Source organism: Pinus tabuliformis, chromosome 2_1 (genome assembly GCF_031772625.1).
Source record: "Pinus tabuliformis cultivar Carrire ecotype Pingquan chromosome 2_1, CPIR1, whole genome shotgun sequence".
Classification (NCBI taxonomy): Eukaryota; Viridiplantae; Streptophyta; class Pinopsida; order Pinales; family Pinaceae; genus Pinus; species Pinus tabuliformis.
Genome location: NC_142299.1, coordinates 724,717,640 through 724,737,577, shown reverse-complemented (window position 1 = coordinate 724,737,577; position 19,938 = coordinate 724,717,640). Strand labels below are relative to the sequence as shown.

The following is a 19,938-nucleotide window of genomic DNA, read 5'->3' as shown; positions in this document are numbered from 1 at the left end:
GAAACCTCTAACATTACCGTCTTCAAATTTCTCAGGCTACTTTAATAAAAATACTACACACAAACCAAATACTACACACAAACCACTATGAAAAAATTTACTTTCAAACAAAAGTCTTCAATAACCAATTAAGAAAACTGACACTAGCTACAACGTCTTCAATAACCAATTAAGAAAACTTACACTAGTTAAATCAACCACATCATTATAAAACCTGCACTAGCTACCATATTTAGTTTATCAACCACATAATCATCATGGAAATTCAGCCACGAGTATAAAGTATTAAAATTCTTTAATATTAATTTAATTTACTAAAATTTATCTCCTTTGACATAAATTATTGAAATCCTTAGTGTTCCAAGGATTTCGAAATAATCGAGATAGCTCATTCTCTAATTTTTGACAGAACTAATTGCACAATTTGTTCATGAAATCTCCTTGGTTTTCCAATTATTTTCCAATTCTTCTACGTTTATATATTAGTGTTAAACTCACTCTTTGTTTAAGAGTTAACTAATTAAATTATTGGTGTTGAAGTTTTGTTTAATCATTACGGTAATTATTTTCAAAGTTCTCGTCTTCCGCGGAAGGTCAGCATGAACTTCCGCCAGGGTAAACGTAAGAGGGATTCGCATCGTGTCACGAAGTAGAAGCCACTCAATACGGGAGCCTGAGCCGTATGTTTTTCTTATTTGAAATTATAAATATTATTATATTTTTTTACATTGTTTTAAATGTTACTCGTATTAAACTTAATAGACATTAATGAACTAAAGCTATTCTCTCTATTTTTTTTATCCAACATTTTAATTAATCAATATCGTTAATCCATGTTTGTTGCTTAACATCTTACCTTATCCATAATTAATTTTAGAACCTACGCCCAAACCCTTATTCAGACCAGGAAAATTTACACAATCATTATTTGGTCGGAAAAAATATATGTGAGCCATAATTCCATTGGTAATTTAAATTGTGTAATATACACGATCCGATGTTTCGAAAATTTTAAATATATTTATATAATCCAAAATACATTTTAAATAATTGAAAAATCCAATGAATTGAAAACTAAATAAAAAAAAAAAAAATACACTAACATTCTAAAAGTACCCTATTTCATTTAAAAATAGAAATGAATAAATAATAAAGTGCCCTCATTTAAAAATAGAAACGAATAAATAACTATCCCATCATACAATGGATTTATCATGGGTTGAACTCAATTAAAACCTACATAGAAATGAATAAATAATAAAGTGCCCTCATTTAAAAATAGAAACGAATAAATAACTATCCCATCATACAATGGATTTATCATGGGTTGAACTCAATTAAAACCCACATCACAATAATTAAGTCAATTACTCATTTCCTGACAAAAGTTAATCGGCTCAAATATCCGTACAACCTGAACATAAATTTCAGCATTTATATCGTCATTAATAAAATGAGTTTTACGTTAAGATTTTATCTTTTAGGAGTTGCTTTGACAATAAAATCTGGACACGTAACATATATAATATATATGTACTTCACATTTTATGTGGTAGTTGCCATCAACAATTTCAAGAAAAATATAAGTTTAAAATATAAATTTTATACTGTTCCTGTAACTTCTAGAGTTCATTGTTTTAATAAACGATGAAATATTTAAAACAATTCCAAGAAATTATAAGTTTTAAAGAATCATTGTTTAAAGAAACGATCAAATCCTGCATAGATACTATGTAGCGTTATTGTTGTGTTTATCCCGAAGGCCGAGGCGCTTTAAGTGGTGTTGAGAGGCAAATATATACAAGCATACAGCATTTAATTTTTGTATCTTAAATTGCAAAGCCAAGATCTCACGGAGATTTCGTAAAACAGAAACTTGCTTCCCTCATTAATTCCCACATTAATGAGCCGTTTCATACAGGATACTGGTCATAAGCGATTTCGAAGACACACAGCAACAACCCACGGGCCGTAAAAGATTGTGCAAAATACAGCTTCGTCGTGTTTCTGACCAAGCAATCATATACTTATTAAAGCCAATATTGCCGTACAAGATGCCAAAAATTGATTCTGCTCAGGCTATCTCAGCAAAGGAGTATTCCGTAATGCGATGCGTACAAATTTGTATTTAATGCCGGAATGCCTGTAAAACCAGTGTTACAGAGCATGTACTCGAACAAGATTTTACACCTCGATAGTTACAGTTTGCTCAAAGCAGCAGCAGGCAGGGCACGCTTTATCCATGCTCGACGTTGTTTGGGGTTCAGAAATTAGAGAGTTACGAGCAAAGAAAATTTCGATCAGAAAGATTTTAACACCGAACAGATACCTGGGAAACAAAATATTTGAGGTCATATGGAGTATGGGAACCGACTCGTGGCAAGGATCTTAGAAAAACGGTTTTATACAGGCTCCGATCCAAAAATTTATATCCAAAGCATTTTAATCAGTAATATGAAGACGGACTTTCAACCATTGCATTTGACGGAAGCCACTTCTAACGGATACCGGAACGTGTTAGCATACTGGAACGATATGCTGCTCCCCGCCTTCAACATCTCACCATCATTGACCAAGCAGTCATTGTATTTGATGCGCTTGAATATTTTAGGGTTTATCATTCGCGCTGAACTGAACCAACCGCAGCTGAGGTGGATCCTTGATATGGGACAGCCTGTCGCGCATGTATTCACAATTTGTACAGTGTATGTTGGAATACCGTTCGTCATTGGAGGCGTGGCGCCCTGATACACTGCGATGTCTTCCTTTGAGCACGTCTCGCCGATACGGTCCGAACGTATAGCTGTAACAGTACAACACAGACGCTGTCGGTTAAATTTGGGAACAATTCTGAAGACTTCGGTAACAAACAACCAAAGTACCTTGCAAGTCTCTATGAATTTAACCTACCGACGTCCAAGAACCTGCGGCTTTTAAAGCTTGAGTTATTATTTCCATTTCCTGCTCTCGCCATCTGTAACGTCGGATTGAATCCTCTTGAATTCAAGGGCGAAAGTTCTGCACCTGCGAATAAAAAAACACAAATCCGTCACCATCAACGACCTTCAGAAACTCGAACACTGACTAACAGGAGCAATTTTAAAATGTATCTTCACCACCATCATTGAAATGTTAAAAAATGCGGAATCGACAATAACGATGTTCAGACTCGAAAGTTCGAATTCAAAGGAAAATTTCAAATGTAGCCTATATTTCACTAGCTAAAAGATCCTTGTGATCGAGAAACTCTGACCTGAAATAAAAGTCGAGAATATGCAGGCACCAAAAAACATCGAAACGATATTTCCATAGAAGCCACGGTAATCAACAGCCGGAGAAGGCATGGCCATGAAAATTGCTCAGTCCTGCAGAATCTTAAAGCTTTACTCCACGAATTACAGTGCAACACAGTGCGGAAGTCGTCGTGTCCACGGATTTAACGTAAATTGAAGCTTAGAAAGACTGATGTGCTGAAAGAAAACCACAGAAGAACTGAACATCAGACATCAAATTCTTACAATTCAAGTCAAATTCTGGACTCGTAAGAGAAAATTCTGAAGATTAAAAAACACAAACCTACTACAATCTGACGTCAGTTCACAAAAATCTAAAGACGTCACAAAATATTAGCCCCGCTCGAAACTTTTAATTGAATCATCAGGAGAACTAAACTTCAAATTCATACGACTAAAAGAAAATTCTAGAACCGTAGGGGCAAAAATCCTTAGAATCGCAAGGAAAATCCTAAAGCTACTTAATTCTAGACCGTCCAGGGCTAATAAAATTGAAATCACATCTAACTAAATAAAATAAACCAAAGACAAATATTAAAGTCCAGCCGCTAACTTTATGCTTTGCGCGCGGTTGTCAAATAACAGAAAGAAGTAGTAAATATTGAAAACACAGAAGGCCAAGAGCATTCACGTTCACGAGGAAACCTCCGGGACAAGCCACAGCTGCTACAGTCAGCCATATAAGTTAACAGAGCTGAGAAGATGTTATCATAAAGATTTCCATGGCTCGAAAAGCAAAAAAACCAAAAAAAACAGAAAAAGAAAGGAAAAAACAACAGTGATCTCATAGTGAAAACCCGGAATTCCACCGAAAACCTACCGCACATCAAAATCACCAAAATACAAGACCGTGAGCCACATGAAACCTTAAAAATACTGTAAAATAATCACACAAGCTCGAAGACATACCTCAAACAAACCGATAGTTTCTGTTTGCATCAAAGTTCGACCGGAAATTCAGTCCATCACCTCTACTAAAAACGATGCGTAGCGGTACACTCAGGGTCACAAACAGAAGGCACATTAAGGAAGGGTAAATCCAGGAAAAATTTTATAACCTTTTCTTCTCAGCTTCTCACACGGGATATCAAATCCTATCATTAAACCGTGCGCGTCACTGCCCGATCCAGAAAATGCGCTCATGTAATGCAATCGAGTCCCTGCTCAGAAACCCCATCCCGCACACCACACCTTCAATCTACATGATGCAATTGAAAATGGAACACATCTCAATCATAAAACAAATCACCAACCCACTAAGAGCCGAAAGAGCCATAAATTCATCCTCTTCGCAATTTAATACCCGTCCTTTCATCGTTTTGTTCCTTCGTCCGTCTCGGAATCCGGCCCGGTGACCAAACCCTAAACAGACGGTAACCACAGTGATTTGGAGATGCTTACTCCAAGTGCGGTGGCTCTGACGCCGTTAATTAGTTCGAATTTAACCCTGCAAACCCTAAGCGGACGTAAACGTGGGCCCCGGGTGCGTACGACGAACGGAGCTCGGAATAACTCACCGGACGCCGACTGAGCGGTCCCAAGGACAAGGACGGCCATCGCCATACCTCCGACATTGCATTTCTAGACTCCGCTCCTGCGAATGATGATAGCCGCCATTATTAATTAATCTTCTCTTCCAACGACTTAACCACTCGTCCTCGTGCCGATCCCGTTAACACGTGTGCCTGGTTGCTGCCTTCCTGTCAATTTCACGACCTCTGCTGCGACCTGTTGTGAGCAGACCGTGTGGATACACTAACCAGACACCCTGTTTCATTCTTATGCCCCATGGGTATACTGCAGTCTGGCACTGCTGGTAACTAAGAGTGGTGGTCAGGCAATAGCATACGGGATTGTGTGAGGATTCACCTTTCATGCCACGGCGGCTCCTGCCCGTCACATCCGGTGACTGCCGGTACCCTCACAATGGTCGGTAATGGATGAACCTGCCAACATTGTTTATTTATTCTGGCATGGGAGCATTATCATCATTTATTAATTCGGCTGTTCCCATTCCAGTTTGTGTCATTTTTCTCATTTCTTCGACAGAGGATAAGTGAGTTTACAAGTCTTTTTCAAAGTTAAGTTAGGATCTGATTGGGGGTTTTTATATAAAAGTATTTTCGTGATTGGGAAGTTACGATTATAATCAATAATTTCATTAACATATAATTAATAAATATATAAAAATTCAATAAATTTAATTAAATAAAAATATTTTTGAGCAGAGGATTTATATTATAGTTTAATATAGTTATGAGTAATCTTGTTTATGCTTTATGTGGAGTTGACAATTATTGGTAATCTTGTTTATGCTTTATGTGGAGTTGACAAATCTCTTGTACAATAAAATTAAAATATTATCTAAATAGAAAAGCAATATTGTTATAATAAAAAACAAAAATTTATATTCTACATATATTTAGGTAGTTGTCCATATGATATCAAAGTAATTATAAGTATAAAAAAGGTATGAAAAAGAATTTAAACCTTTTACTTTTCAAAAATATTTGAAATTTTATGTTAACTAATTTATGTCCATATCAACTTCACATATATCTATATATATAAAAATATGTTAAAAGAAAATATTTTAATGTACTCTTTATAGTATTCAAAATACAATTTAAACAATGAAAAATGACACATTGTATTTTGCATTCTAAGAGAGGTTTACACCTAAAGAAATTTGACCCCTCTAGGCTCATGTTAGATTCGTGCTTAATATGAATCTCTACTAGTTATATCTAAAAAGTTGAAATATGGTAGGAATGGAGTTTATATCAACTATGACCTTGAAGTTTTTGAACAAAATGTTGTGATATCTAGAGTATTCTACTTGTACATTTTTCAATATTGGCCTAACAAAAATCAAAATTCACAAAGCATCAAAATGTTACATTAAACTATGAGGAATTATTCCTTGGCTTTGATCTATGAGTCTCTGTATTAACCATAAGGAAGGGGGTCATTCTCATTTTTCCCCAACCACCAAAGTTCACCTTGATTTAGCTTTGACCCCAAATTAGCAATGTGATCAACCTTGGAGTTGTTTGATCTCGAAACATAGACACATTTCTTCTTGTGGATACGCTGATAGAACTAATAAATCCGCTTGAAAATCTTACTTAACATTGTATCTAAGGGGGTCAAGGGACAATAGCTCTAGTGGTAGCTAGCGGATTTAATTTCCCCTCTACCTGGGTTCTATTCTCTAAAGACATGTTAGCCTATGTGACAAAAATTTGAACAAGTTGAAAATCTTGACGAATAATTCCTATAAACCTGAAGGGGCACGAAAATTTAAATATCTTGATATTGGGGTGAATAGGTGAGAGAATTTTGATATTGAGGTGAATCCGGGAGACATCATGAATATAAATGGTGAATTATATTAAGAAATCACCCTGAAATAGGCATAATCTTAAGCAAAGTTGTTGGAAGTGTGACCTACACCCCAGTAATACTTATGTTCTTATTGATTCTTAAGGCAAAAAATTATTGCCCTACCTCCCAATCTTGCTACCATTATAAATTAAAATCTATGTTAGTATATAAATTAAAATAATGACTTATATTTAAATCATTATATAACATATAAGTAATCATTATAAATTAAAAGAATAAATTATATTGGTAACATTATATAAAATAAATAATAACTATAAATTAAGATTTATTTTACCATACAAATTAAAATAATGATTTATATTTTTAACTATTATATTTCCTAACTTTATATTTAAATTTAATTAATAAACATATAAAACTTAATATTTACAGTGATTTAGCTTAATATTTATAATAATTGTTTTTTTGTTATGCATATCAGATTAAAAAATAAATTATAAACCATGTCAAAGAAAAAAACCATCATTATGTGTGTGTTAATAGGGGTTATCTTGGGTTGTTAGGCATAATGGTTGTTAACTTCCCCGCCCAAGTTCAAATCCCCTTGTGACATGATGATCATTGTTGTGCCCCATAATGCCATGATGATCATTGTTGTAATGGCTTCATTCTCATGAATATTATTGTATTGGCTTCATGTCATGCGAACTCTTGAGTATACTTGTACGCCTAATTGAGTATACTACACTTGTGGGCGGACCTTTCCTCGAGCTAAAAGGCAAAATACTCTTAAGTGAGTATACTTGTAGGTTGACCTTACCTCGGGCTGAAAGTGAGTATACTTGTGGCCTACTTGCCCTCGAGCTGAAAGGAAGGATTATTGTATTGAGTTTATGCCTTGTAAACCCTTAAGTGAGTATACTTTTTTCTTGCAACACCCCTAGGTGGGCCCACCCGAAGGGGCTTCACGCTTAGTCTACTCAACTATCGGGGCCTAACCATAATGAAACTAAGAAGAAATTGAACCTACACACTTAATCTACTCAACTATCGGGGCCTAACCATAATGGAACTAAGAAGGAATTGAACCTACACCTCATGACAGATGGCCAATGTCTTGGTGGGGAGCTTCAACCGACTGGGCTACCCATCAGGGCTAATCTTAAGTGAGTATATTAACAAGATTTTAATAGAATTAAAAATAAGAATATTTCTATATATAGAGAGAAATTTATAGTTATAATTATTTATTAATAACCATATAGATCCATCTTAAGTCTGGAGTTTTTGAGAGAAATCAAATCTCTTGAAGTGCAAATTTTCTTTTTTAATTTTGAACTTAAAAAAAACATCTTTAAAGATTTAATCTCTCAAGTGAAAATTTTAAAATTAAAATAGATATATACTAATAATATTAATTATCAACTATTTATATTTAAATTTTGTAAATAACATTTTTTATTTTAAATAAAAATTAAGTAAATGTTAATTAAATGTTTAATATTATTTTAAAATTGTAAAATAAATTTTATTTTTTAAACTATTTTTCCTTATTATCTTTCTATTTTTTAATTAAATATATACTTAATTTTATTTTTAATTTTTAATTAAACTTACAAATACTAATACATATCCATATATATTTGGCAAACTTTGTGTAGAATTTCCCACTGTAGATCAATAGATTATGCAATATACTAAAGCAAAATACAAGATCTACTTCTACAACAAACTTACGGAAGCTTAATCGATTATGAGCAAGATCAAATAGAACACATATAACAGAGAATGAGAAATCAATCACACATGAACACAGAAGAATACTCTGGGGAAAGCCTCAGCTAAAAACCTCGACCTTTGTATTATCATACAAGTGGAAATATGTTCAGATTACACAAAGAATTAGCTCACAAGCTATCCTGCTCTCAATGCAATCCAACAATACAGCTCACAGACTGAATAGACAAATGATATGCCCTCCCTCAGCCCTCCAAGCCTCCTATTTCCTTGCACAATTTTCCTTGGGGTCTAATGCTGCCACCTATGTGAATTGGCCTCATCACACACTCATTAAACCCCAAAAGTAACTGTGCAATCTCCAAGGAATGAATTCCTTCTGCATGCAAGAGATATCCTCCATGGAATATTCTTGCAACTGATAGTACATTGTCCCATCATCTGATCTCAACTGGGTCTCTGTCTGAACTGGCATGCATGAGTTATTTATGAGAGAATATTCAGTTATTTGAAGTGCAGCAGTTACATGCATGCATGCATTAACTAACTGAACTCACAATTAGTTCAATAAACTATTTGAACTAATCTAACTGGACTTAACTCAGTGAACTGAGCTAACTAATTACAACTCAAAGTACAACTCATCCTGATCTCCTTTAATCAAGGGATAACTTCCTCAATCAATGGAGAAACTATTGCATGTCTTCACATAGACTTCATGTTTGATTTTCTACAACTAATTAACTCAAGATGAATTAATTAATTATTTTACAAATAATTGCTAAGATCAAATTCGAATTTTAATTCTCAATTTTAGTTTAAGGACTAACTAAAATTGGAATGTATCCTGAAATGCTATTTATAGCAATGCTAATTATAGAACTTCTATTTTTAGCATTTCTTGTTGCTATTTTCAACACTCCCTCTCAACAAGAAAGGGATTATCAGTAACCCCAATCCTGTCTCTATGGAACTCGAACTTGCATTTTGACAATGCCTTAGTTAAAATATCTGCATTATGTTCCTCAATCGAAACATGCAACAACAACATGATCCTCTTGACCACACAGTCTCGAAGATGGTGATACCGGATATCAATGTGCTTCGACCAGTCAAGAAAAACTGGATTCTCAGAGAGTTTGATACAACTCTAATTATCGCAGTAGATAACAGTTGGATCCATCCTCTGACCAAATAATCCCACTAGAATCTTCTGCATCCAAATGGCCTCGCATGTTGCCTGACTGGCAGCCATGTATTCAACCTTTGTTGAGCTAAGTGCAATTGACCTCTATTTCTTGCTGTACTAGGAAACTACCGCTGAACCAAGGTTGAAGATTCCTCCAGAAGTGCTCTTCCAGTCTGATGGACTCCCTGCCCAATCTACATCTGTAAAGCCCTAAAGCTTCCCTCCCTCTGTCCGTCTGTACCACAATCCATATTGAGATGTGCCTCTGAGGTATCTCAGCACGTGCTTCGCTGCCTTCCAAAATAGCTTGGTAGGTTGAACCATAGCTTGACTTAGCTGGTTCACCATAAAGCATAAGTTTGGTCGTGTGTTCACTAGATACATAAGTGAACCCACAAGCTGTCGATAAATAGTAGCAGCTACTACCTCACCTGAAGAAGCATCCTCCTTCCTCCAATTCCCAGCTAGAGGAATCTGCATGGGCTTGCACTTCTCCATGTGGAAGCACTTGAGTATCTCATTGGCATACTTGCCTTGAGACACAAATACTTCCCCATCTTTCTACCACACTTCCATGCCTAGAAAGTAGCGCATAGGACCCATGTCTTTCATCTCGAACTCTCTTGCAAGGTCCTCCTTGCAAGACTTGATTAGCTAATCATCACCTGTCAAAATCAGATCATCCACATAAATAACATTGATCAATGGCTTACCATCTACCATGATGTGGTAAAGGTTCACATCTGCTTCACTCTTGGTGAAGCCCAACCCGATGAAATAGCTGTCAATCTTGGTGTACCAAGCACGAGGTGCTTGCTTCAGCCATACAAAGCCCTCTTGAGTCAACACACGTGACTCACAATCGAAGGTCTCAAAACCTTCTGGCTGCTCAATGTACACCTCTTCCTCAATCTTCCCATTGAGGAACACAGTCTTCACATCCATCTGATGGATCTTCCAACCCATCTGAGCTGATAATGCCAACAACTATCTGATAGATGAGTACCTTGCTACTGGAGCGAAGGTCTCATCATAGTCGATCCTCTTGACCTGTGAGAAACCACAGGCAACAAACCTTGCCTTATGTTTCTCAACACTGCCATCAGTTGCCTGCTTTACCTTATAAAGCCTGTCTTGAGGCCTTGGGACAACATCCCACACACTATTCAATGATAGAGTCGTACTCCTCTACCATTGCATCAACCTAGATTGGTTGTTGCACTACCTCCTCGAATGAAGAAGGTTTGGTTTCTACACACTCCCCAACTAGGGCCATGTAACTAGTGTATCGCTCGAGTGACCTCCTCTGTCTGCGCTGAGAAGATGGTTGTCCCACATTCTCTCACGCATCCATTATCATCCTGTTAGCTTCCCTTGAGCGTTTCTGCCCATCTCTGGAAGACTTAGTATGAGTGGATGTCTCCACTCCCAGATCCTCTGCATGTGGCTGCTCCGCATCAATCTGAGGCTCCTCCTCATTAGGAATTGAAATTTCCTCCTCTGCATGCAACTTGAGCTCCCTCTCAAGTGATATTCGCATGGCTTTCTGCTCGTCGAACTTCAGATCTCTGCGTACCACTTTTCTCTGACTGGTAGGCAGGAACACCCGATAGTTGTGAGGTGTATCATTATACTCCATAAGTATCCCCAACTCAGCTGTTGGATCTAGCTTCTTCCGGGCATCTTTGGTCACATGGCAATAAACCGATGATCCAAAGATCCTGAAGTGACTCACATTTGGTCACTTCCAGGGAAAGGCCTCCATAGGTGTCTTCATTCCTAGTATACGGTGCGGGCTTCTATTATGCAAGTATATTGTTGTATTCCATGCCTCAGCCCACAAATGAAGTGGTAGGCTTTGGTCATGCAACATCGCTCGAGTTGCTCCCACAATCGATCTATTCTTCCTTTCATCCACCCCATTCTGTTGTGGGTTATGGGGTGCCGTCAACTCTCGTTTAATTCATATGCAATGCAGAAGTCCTTAAACTGTTGGGAGACATACTCTCCACCATTGTCGCTACACAAGGCTTTTATTTTCTTTCCAGATTCTTTCTCTGCCAAGGATTTAAACTCACAAAACCTTAAGAAGGTCTGATCCTTCTTTTGCATAAAGTAAATCCAACATCTACGAGAAAAATCATCAATAAAAATAACATAGTACCTTTGTTTCGCAGTGGAGGCTGTACTCACTCCAGGATTTCTCCAGCTCTACTATCTTGATCCTGAAAGGAAGATTTCGCATACTTACCCAAGGTACAACCTTTGCATGTATCTGTCTGCTCCATTTTTCCCTTGGGAAGTCTGGTAGAAATCTGTTGCATGATCTTCAAGGCCCCATGGTGCATGTAGCCCAATATTCTATGCCATAGCTCGCCAACATCTTGGCTTTGCACCACCTCTGCTTTGGAACTCAATGCAGCACAATCGTCTACCTCTAGCTTGTAGAGATTCTTTACTCAAATCCCAATCCTCTTGGTCTGTCCAGTATCGATATGCCTCAGGAATACCTCTCCTTTACTAAAGACCACATCATAGCCTTTATCTTCTAGCATAGCGACAGACACAAGATTCTTCTTCAGACCCGGTACATACTTTACATCAGTCAGGGTGAGAGGAGGTCCATGCTCCCTCTAAAACACAACTGTACCTTCACCTGAAACATGGTACTTTCCATCATCGCCCATCTCGATCCGCATCTAGAGATCCTTCTCCTCCAGGGTACTGAAAAGATTTTTGTCGCCCGACATGTGGAAAGAGGTTCCACTGTCCAGGTACCAAACACATCCCACTATGGATGAAACCATGCATGCGATGAGAGAGAAATCCAACTCAAACTGTGAGGCCAGTGCCTCACCATCTGATCCCTTCGAGGATCCCTTCTTGGATTTCTTCTGTGGACAATTTGTAGCATAATGGCCCACCTCCTGACAATGAAAGCATCACACTTTCGATTTGTCAAACTTCTTCCCACCATGGGAAGAACCGTATTTGGGATGGGATGCCTTCCCTTTCCCTTTCCTAGGTGTACTCGCTAAGGCTAGATTTTCTTCATCATCTTGCTTTGATGAAGATCCATATCTGGTGCTTCTTTTTATCTCCTCTTGTATCAGATCCGACCAAAGTCATTCCCAATTTGTCAGTTTCTCTCTTCCATTAACCGAGTCTTGGTAGCTATGCCAGCTCTTAGGAAGACCGAGGAGAGCAAGACTCACCATGTCATCATCAGCTGTCCTGATCCATACACTTCCAAGCTCATCCCTGCAGATGGTGAGCTTGTTCAGATATGTAGAGATCATGTTTCCCTTTTCACACTTGATTTTCTGAAGCTTGTCTTTCAGCGCCGGCTTCCTCTAATCGTTGTTGTTCTGATATAGATCTTTCAATGTTTTTCCACATTAAAAACATTGTCTCCTTCCCATGGAGGCTCGAGACAATGTGGTCTCGAACTCCCTCCAAGAGGATTTTCCTCGCTCTAGCCACACATTTCTTCCATTCCGCCAATTCTGTAGCATTAGCTACTGCCGGCTTGGGGACTTCTTGATCAATGAATTCCTTTAGACCATTTTCCTCTAATACTACTTCCATGTGATCTTTCCAGGCTATATAATTCGAGCTTCCCTCAAGGGCATACTCGAGTCTTAAACCGTTGAATGCCATTAGGGAAATTTAAGATGTGATAAGAATTCAAACTATATAATCAGGAACCTGAAACTTCAAACTTCTCCCTTCTTTGTATACTGTTCTTCGCTTTGATCACCTTTGCTCTGATACCATGTAGAATTTCCCACTGTAGATCAATAGATTATGCAATATACTAAAGCAAAATACAAGATCTACTTCTACAACAAACTTGTGGAAGCTTAATCGATTATGAGCAAGATCAAATAGAATACATATAACTGAGAATGAAAAATCAATCACACATGAACACAGAAGAATACTCTGGGGAAAGCCTCAGCTAAAAACCCCGATCTCTGTATTATTACACAAGTGGAAATATGTTTAGATTACACAAAGCATTAGCTCACAAGCTATCCAACTCTCAATACAATCCAACAATACAACTCACAGATTGAATAGACACAAGATATGCCCTCCCTCTGCCCTCCAAGACTCCTATTTCCTTGCGCAGTTTTCCTTGGGGTCTAATGCTGCCACCTGTGTGAATTGGCCTCATCACACACTCATCAAACCCAAAAGTAACTGCGCAATCTCCAAGGAATGAACTCCTTCTGCATGCAAGAGATATCCTCCATGGAATATTCCTGCAACTGATAGTACACTGTCCCATCATCTGATCTCAACTGGGTCTCTGTCTGAACTAACATGCATGAGTTATTTATGAGAGAATATTTAATTATCTGAAGTGCAGCAGTTACATGCATGCATGCATTAACTAACCGAACTCACAATTAGTTCAACAAACTATTTGAACTAATCTAACTGGACTTAACTTAGTTAATTGAGCTAACTAATTACAACTCATCTTGATCTCCTTTAATCAAGGGATAACTTCCTCAATCAATGGAGAAATTGTTGCATGTCTCCACATAGACTTCATGTTTGATTTTTTACAACTAATTAATTCAAGATGAATTAATTAATTATTTTACAAACAACTGCTAAGATCAAATTCGAATTTTAATTCTCAACTTTAGTTTAGGGACTAACTAAAATTGGAATGTATCTCGAAATGCTATTTATAGCAGTGCTAATTATAGCACTTCTATTTTTAGCATTTCTTATTGCTATTTTCAACACTTTGATTACGAAATTCTAGCATTGTGCAACTTTAACTGAAAAGCAAATTAATGAGTTACGATAAGCTAGGACTGACACTTTTCACTAATGACTTGCTATAAGCTAGGGAACGACACATCTCAACAATCGGTAAATATGAAAGAAAGATAGTTTTGATATGCCTGGTTTTTTTGAGATGGGCTTATGAATTTATTTTTTATAATAAATTTTTGTTAATAAAAAAAAATTAATATATATTTATGGGCATAGAATAGATGATAATAGGGTGTATTGTTAAGTTATTTTGTGATATGAAAGTTAAAGGATTGAAATTTTGTAGGAAAAAATTTAGTCATAATTGGTGTGACCTAAGCCAAATATTATCCGCTAATAATTTTAATAATTTTATTAACTTCCTAGATCACAATTTCTTAAACCAAAAATTAAACATATAATTATTTGTAAAACAAAACAAAACCAAACAAAACAATCTTTTATTTATTTTTTGAAGTAACAACAAACTCAAACAATAATCATTTTAGGTATGTAAATTATGTGCAATGCGTCCAACTAAATTATGTCGAGTGGGTCAAACTAAATTTGGCCTAGAGACAAAGGAAATCCCTTCACTTTCACTTCTTTCCTACTTTTGATTACTTTGATTAATATGTACGATGGTGAAAACATTATTGATATAAGAAGTTTGGATTTGTTTTTTTTTCATTTTATGCTTATGTCAAAACTATTTTTCATTGGCAATTGTAATAGTAATTGGGACAAGCAACTTATTCTTGCAACATTTGATGGCGAAGAAACGACTCATGTAGGGAATTGTAACAAAATAGAGGAACATGTACATGATGATTTGGCTTTACGGTGAGCTATTCATTACTTAGTATGTTTTAGGAATATTAATATTTTATTTTGATGGGATTGTTATCGATATATGAGGAGTATTTTGGATGAATTTTTTTATTTTTCTTATAATTTAAAATTTGGTAATGGTTTACATTATTAATTATTAATTTTATATAAATAAAAGTGAAATTTCGTTTTATTTCTCATCATATAATTAACATTAAAAACAAATTAAAAATTTCACACCTAAAAAGGAGTTATAGAGATCATGTCACTTATAATTCTGGTGAACTTAAAACAATTACGCTTTAATCTTTGATCTAGTGCATCAGAAATGAGTGCTCAAGCACGCAAACCTAGCCCTTATACACCACAAATGAATACCCATCCAACCCATAGTCATATACCTATGCACATGTTTAATCATTTCATATGTAGATTTACCAAGTAAAAGATGTCTAACTACATAATGCACATTCATTAAATAGTTATCTTTCATATCCATTTATGTGAAAATCCTATGCATAGATTTCAATTTTCCTCGAATCACTGATTCATTACTTTTTATTTCTTTATAGTAACTTATTTTATTTGTTATTACTTATTATTATTATTTTTAAAATCATTTATTTATTTGGAAATTTAATATATTATAATAATGGTTAGTTTTAAAATTTAATATATAATAATAATTGTTATTTTAATTAATAATAAATTTTAAGGTTAATTACTATAATAACAATTTTTTTTGTTATAACATATTAATTATAGTGTTTTTTCTATAACTTGACTTCATACTATGCATATGTCGTTTTGGCTTAGTGTTTTGTTTGTAGCTATTACTTCTCGTTAGAAATGTGTTGTCATTGATAGTAAAGGTGATGATGATGAAGTCAGAAGCAGAGAAGGTTGCAAGAAGAATGAAGATCATTTCAAGGTATGTAAGAGACAAAGGTGGAGATGGTGCAATACCTTTGACCCACTTCAAGGTATCTAGCTCATAAGATCTCTTCAACCATAGTTAGGACCAAATTAGATGGATAGAGATCTGAAAGATATTTCTAGTGGTATATAAGAGTTCAAAAATGGCCTCCTAGATCACAAGTTAGAGCCAGTCAAAGTTTAGTACCCCCAAAGTCAAAGTTGCAGAGTTAAAGTGGTGAAGGACCCCCTGGACCAAGTTAATTTGGCGTCTTGCCAAACATGGAAGAGTGAGTTAGCAGAGTCGATATCCAAAGGACTGAGCAAACATGGAGCATACAATACTACAAAGGAAAGCATTTTGATAGGCTAGCAGTGGAGCCCCATATAACACATCATCCCAGCAGGAGTACCTCAAAAGGATTCAAAAGGTGTGCGCATAAGGGAAGCCCTGGGATGACGTAACTTTGGGCAAAGTTAGCAGGTGTTAGATGTGTTTGATTGGCAGATGCTTTGCAGCAACAGGCCATATGGATAGCTCATCTTGGAGGGACCTTCCTAGAATAAATCAATGTTGCATAATAGAGGAGTGGTCGGGATGACGCAAGCTCAAGATGATGTAAGCCTAGGCGGCAGAGACAACCACAGTCAATTGGCAAAGTTTTAAACCAGGAGGTCCCCACCTGACAGCTAAGCTCAGGAAGTCTTGCTCAGAAGAATTCTACGTAGTGCAGGAGGTGAGGCCTAGGATGATTTCAGGTTGGGCTAGTATGGCGAAGCAGAGTGGTAACAGGACTAATAGTAAAACGGTTGAGTTAGTGTGGCAAAGTAGAGTGGAAATAGAGACCAATAGTAAAGCAGCTAAGCAGTCATGGCAGTCGTGACAATATAAAATGCTTGAATCCAGTGGTTTTTTTGTTTTGAAAAATTTAACAAAGGAATTGGTTGAAAAATACAAAGCCTGAGACCCTTTCTCTCTCCTCCTTGATAGGATGCGTGGCAGCATTATATTGGCCCAAGATGACATCAGCATGATGTCAGTATGGAGGACATGTGGCAGGTAAATTTGGCATTTTCGGGTACCCTACTAAGCAAAATACGACTGACACATGTCATTGCTCCAAAGGCCCCACATGGCATTTATTACGTAAGCATGATGTCATCCTAGAGGCCTTATCCCGGAAGGTTTATACATTGCGCAAAGGAGGAGTCTCTAGGTTGACTAGGCATCAAGCAGATGCAATAGGTGTCAAAGACAGATCATCCTGGTAGTACAATGATTGGTCCATGAGTAGGGTGGTGGATACCCATAGGGACATCTCATCCCAGAGGCTTAACCCAGGAAGGATCCTTAAGAGTGCAAAGTAGGAACCGTCGGGATGATAGTGCTCTGGTACACGACAACCGTAAAATTAGGCAGTGAAGGACCAATGGGAATAGTGCGCAAGGTGGCCCCACGCAATACATCATCCCAGAAGGAAAACAAAGGTGCATAAAGGAAAATAGTTGGGATGACGAGTTTGGGAGACAGAAAATTTGTCAATGTTTAACAGTTTCTTCAAGTGACGTAGGGCATGCAAGATCATGGTTTTTGTGGAATTTTCATGTGTATTATGATTTAGGGCCTTCGAGATATAAATAATATAAAGTGTTACATTCACATTGAAAAAGTATTAGCACCTTTGTATGAGCAAGTTGGCAGCTAGTAAGTGACCACGAGCCTAGCAGAGTTATGTTTGGTGTGCTCTGGGGCTTATTGCAAAACCAGATCTATAGTATTGATTTTTTTTGTGGAGTGCTTGGGCTATATGGAGATAATCCTGTGCATATAATCCTATATATATATATATATATATATATATATATATATAGATAGATATATGGCATCATGTTTTAAATATAGAGCTTGGGCCATAATTAAAGGCCTTAGATGAATGAATCGACAACTTTTAAATTTGGCATATATGCCAAAATAAAGCACTAAAGCAAGCATGAACGGAGCTAGTGGAAAAAATTAGCAGAACAAATAGTTTAAGAGGTAGATTTGGTAGTTAAGTCAAACTTCAAGATTCATCAAAATTAGAAAACCTTAAATAAGCCCTGTAAAAATTACAAATTGCAAAAATTATTAGTTTAACTTAGAGAAACAGTGGAACAATGTTTGAAGACTAGAACAACACATTGAGATGGCTTGACAAAAGCATGACAAAGGCAAAAAGACAAGATCCATGCAAGTTTCCAATTTCAAGAGAGCTAGAGTCTCAATTATAAAATTATTAGTACAAAATATTGATAAGAAAAATTGATTGAGCAAGATTTAGATAATTGAGTAGGTGTGTGCAAAAGTGCAACTGTGGTGAGTATGGTGAATTGTTCAATAATCAGAGATTTTTGAAGGTGGTTGTGATGGTGGTCTTATTGAGTGTTGAAGTGAGAAATTTATTTGTAAAAGGGAATGGAATCATAATTTGAGTATGAAAAGTGTATGAAAGATGAATCATTGAGGTCATGCAAACCAGGGGTTGTAGCGCCTTCCAGTAGGGGTGAAGCTCCTTTTAGTAGTAGCTGATAAACTTAGGGGCTGAAGCTTCATTTAGTTGTAGATGTTAAAACAAGGAGTAGTTGCTTCATGTTGGTTGTAGTGAGAGAAATTTGTAATGGCAAGTTGAAGCTTGCCCTTGTGAAGATATTGAAGAAAGGTTTGAAGAATCTTGTGTACTATTTGTGCTAGTTATCTTGATTCTTGTCATGCTCATCTAAATTATTTTTTGAAGTACTTCTTGGTGTTCTAGTATCATTGTAAGTAAAATAAATTATTAAAATTCCTGCAACACTGATTCACCCCCCCTCTCAATATTGTCATGCTTTCTAACAATTGGTATCAGAGTAACAAGGTTCCTTTAGGATCATTTTAATAGCTGGAAGGAAGATCAAGGACCATGGAAAACCAGGAAGGAGGATTTACCAATAAGGCACCTATATTCAATGGAACAAACTATGTGTTTTTGAAAGTAAGGATGAAGACCTATATTCAATCACTTGGAGTTGATGTATGGGATGTTGTGGAAGAATAATATTAAAAGCCTCCAGCAGTAATTACTAAAGCTCAGAAGATGGAGGTCACATGCAATGTTAAAGCCATGAATTCCCTACTTGCTAGCTTACCTGAATCAAAACTTGTTAAGGTCATGGATTACACAACTGCCAAAACTATTTGGGACAAGATGATTAGCTACTACGGAGGTGGCAACAAGGTAAAGCAAGCTAAACTTCAAGGTTTTAGAATGCAATTTGAGTCTTTAAAGATGCATGATGATGAAGACATTGCAAAGTACTTCCTAAGAGTTGATGAAGTTGTGAACACTATAAGAGGCCTTGATGAAAAACTCAAAGAACTTGTAGTAGTTCAAAAGGTTTTGAGATCTCTCCCTTAGACATTTAATCCAAAAGTATCGGTCGTTGAGGAGATGACAAAATTGAATATTCTTACTTTGAACCAACTACTTGGCACACTTACTACTTATGAGATGAGAATTTCAAACGTCAGGCTTGCAGCAAAGGAGTCAGCCTTCAAAGCAGATAAGAAGCCCAAGGAAGAGCATGATGATTCATGTTGGGAATTAGATGAAGAAGAAGCCAATTTCGTAAGGAAGATCAAGAGAGGCTCAGGAAAATATAAAGGTAAGTTCCCTTTTAAATGCTTTAATTATGATAAACTTGGTCATTTTGCTTGCAAGTGTCCTGAAAAGAAGAAAAAGGAATATGATCCTAGAGAGAAGTTCAATAAAGTGCAAAAGGAGAGAAGGAAATACAAAAGGAGAAGCATCTATACTCAAGAAGCCATCT

The 19,938-nt window shown here is 36.5% G+C and overlaps 1 protein-coding gene across 1 annotated transcript; it reads right to left on the bottom strand.

Moving 5' to 3' along the window:
• Positions 1-2,064: 2,064 nt before the first annotated feature.
• Positions 2,065-4,525, bottom strand: LOC149202636 (TPD1 protein homolog 1-like). Its single transcript, XM_089400018.1, has 4 exons — positions 4,203-4,525; positions 3,254-3,470; positions 2,911-3,024; positions 2,065-2,803 (listed from the first exon to the last, which is right to left on the bottom strand). Exons 2-4 carry the CDS (start codon positions 3,348-3,350, stop codon positions 2,469-2,471), a joined length of 546 nt encoding a protein of 181 aa, XP_089256144.1. The 5' UTR covers positions 3,351-3,470; positions 4,203-4,525; the 3' UTR covers positions 2,065-2,468.
• Positions 4,526-19,938: the final 15,413 nt, after the last annotated feature.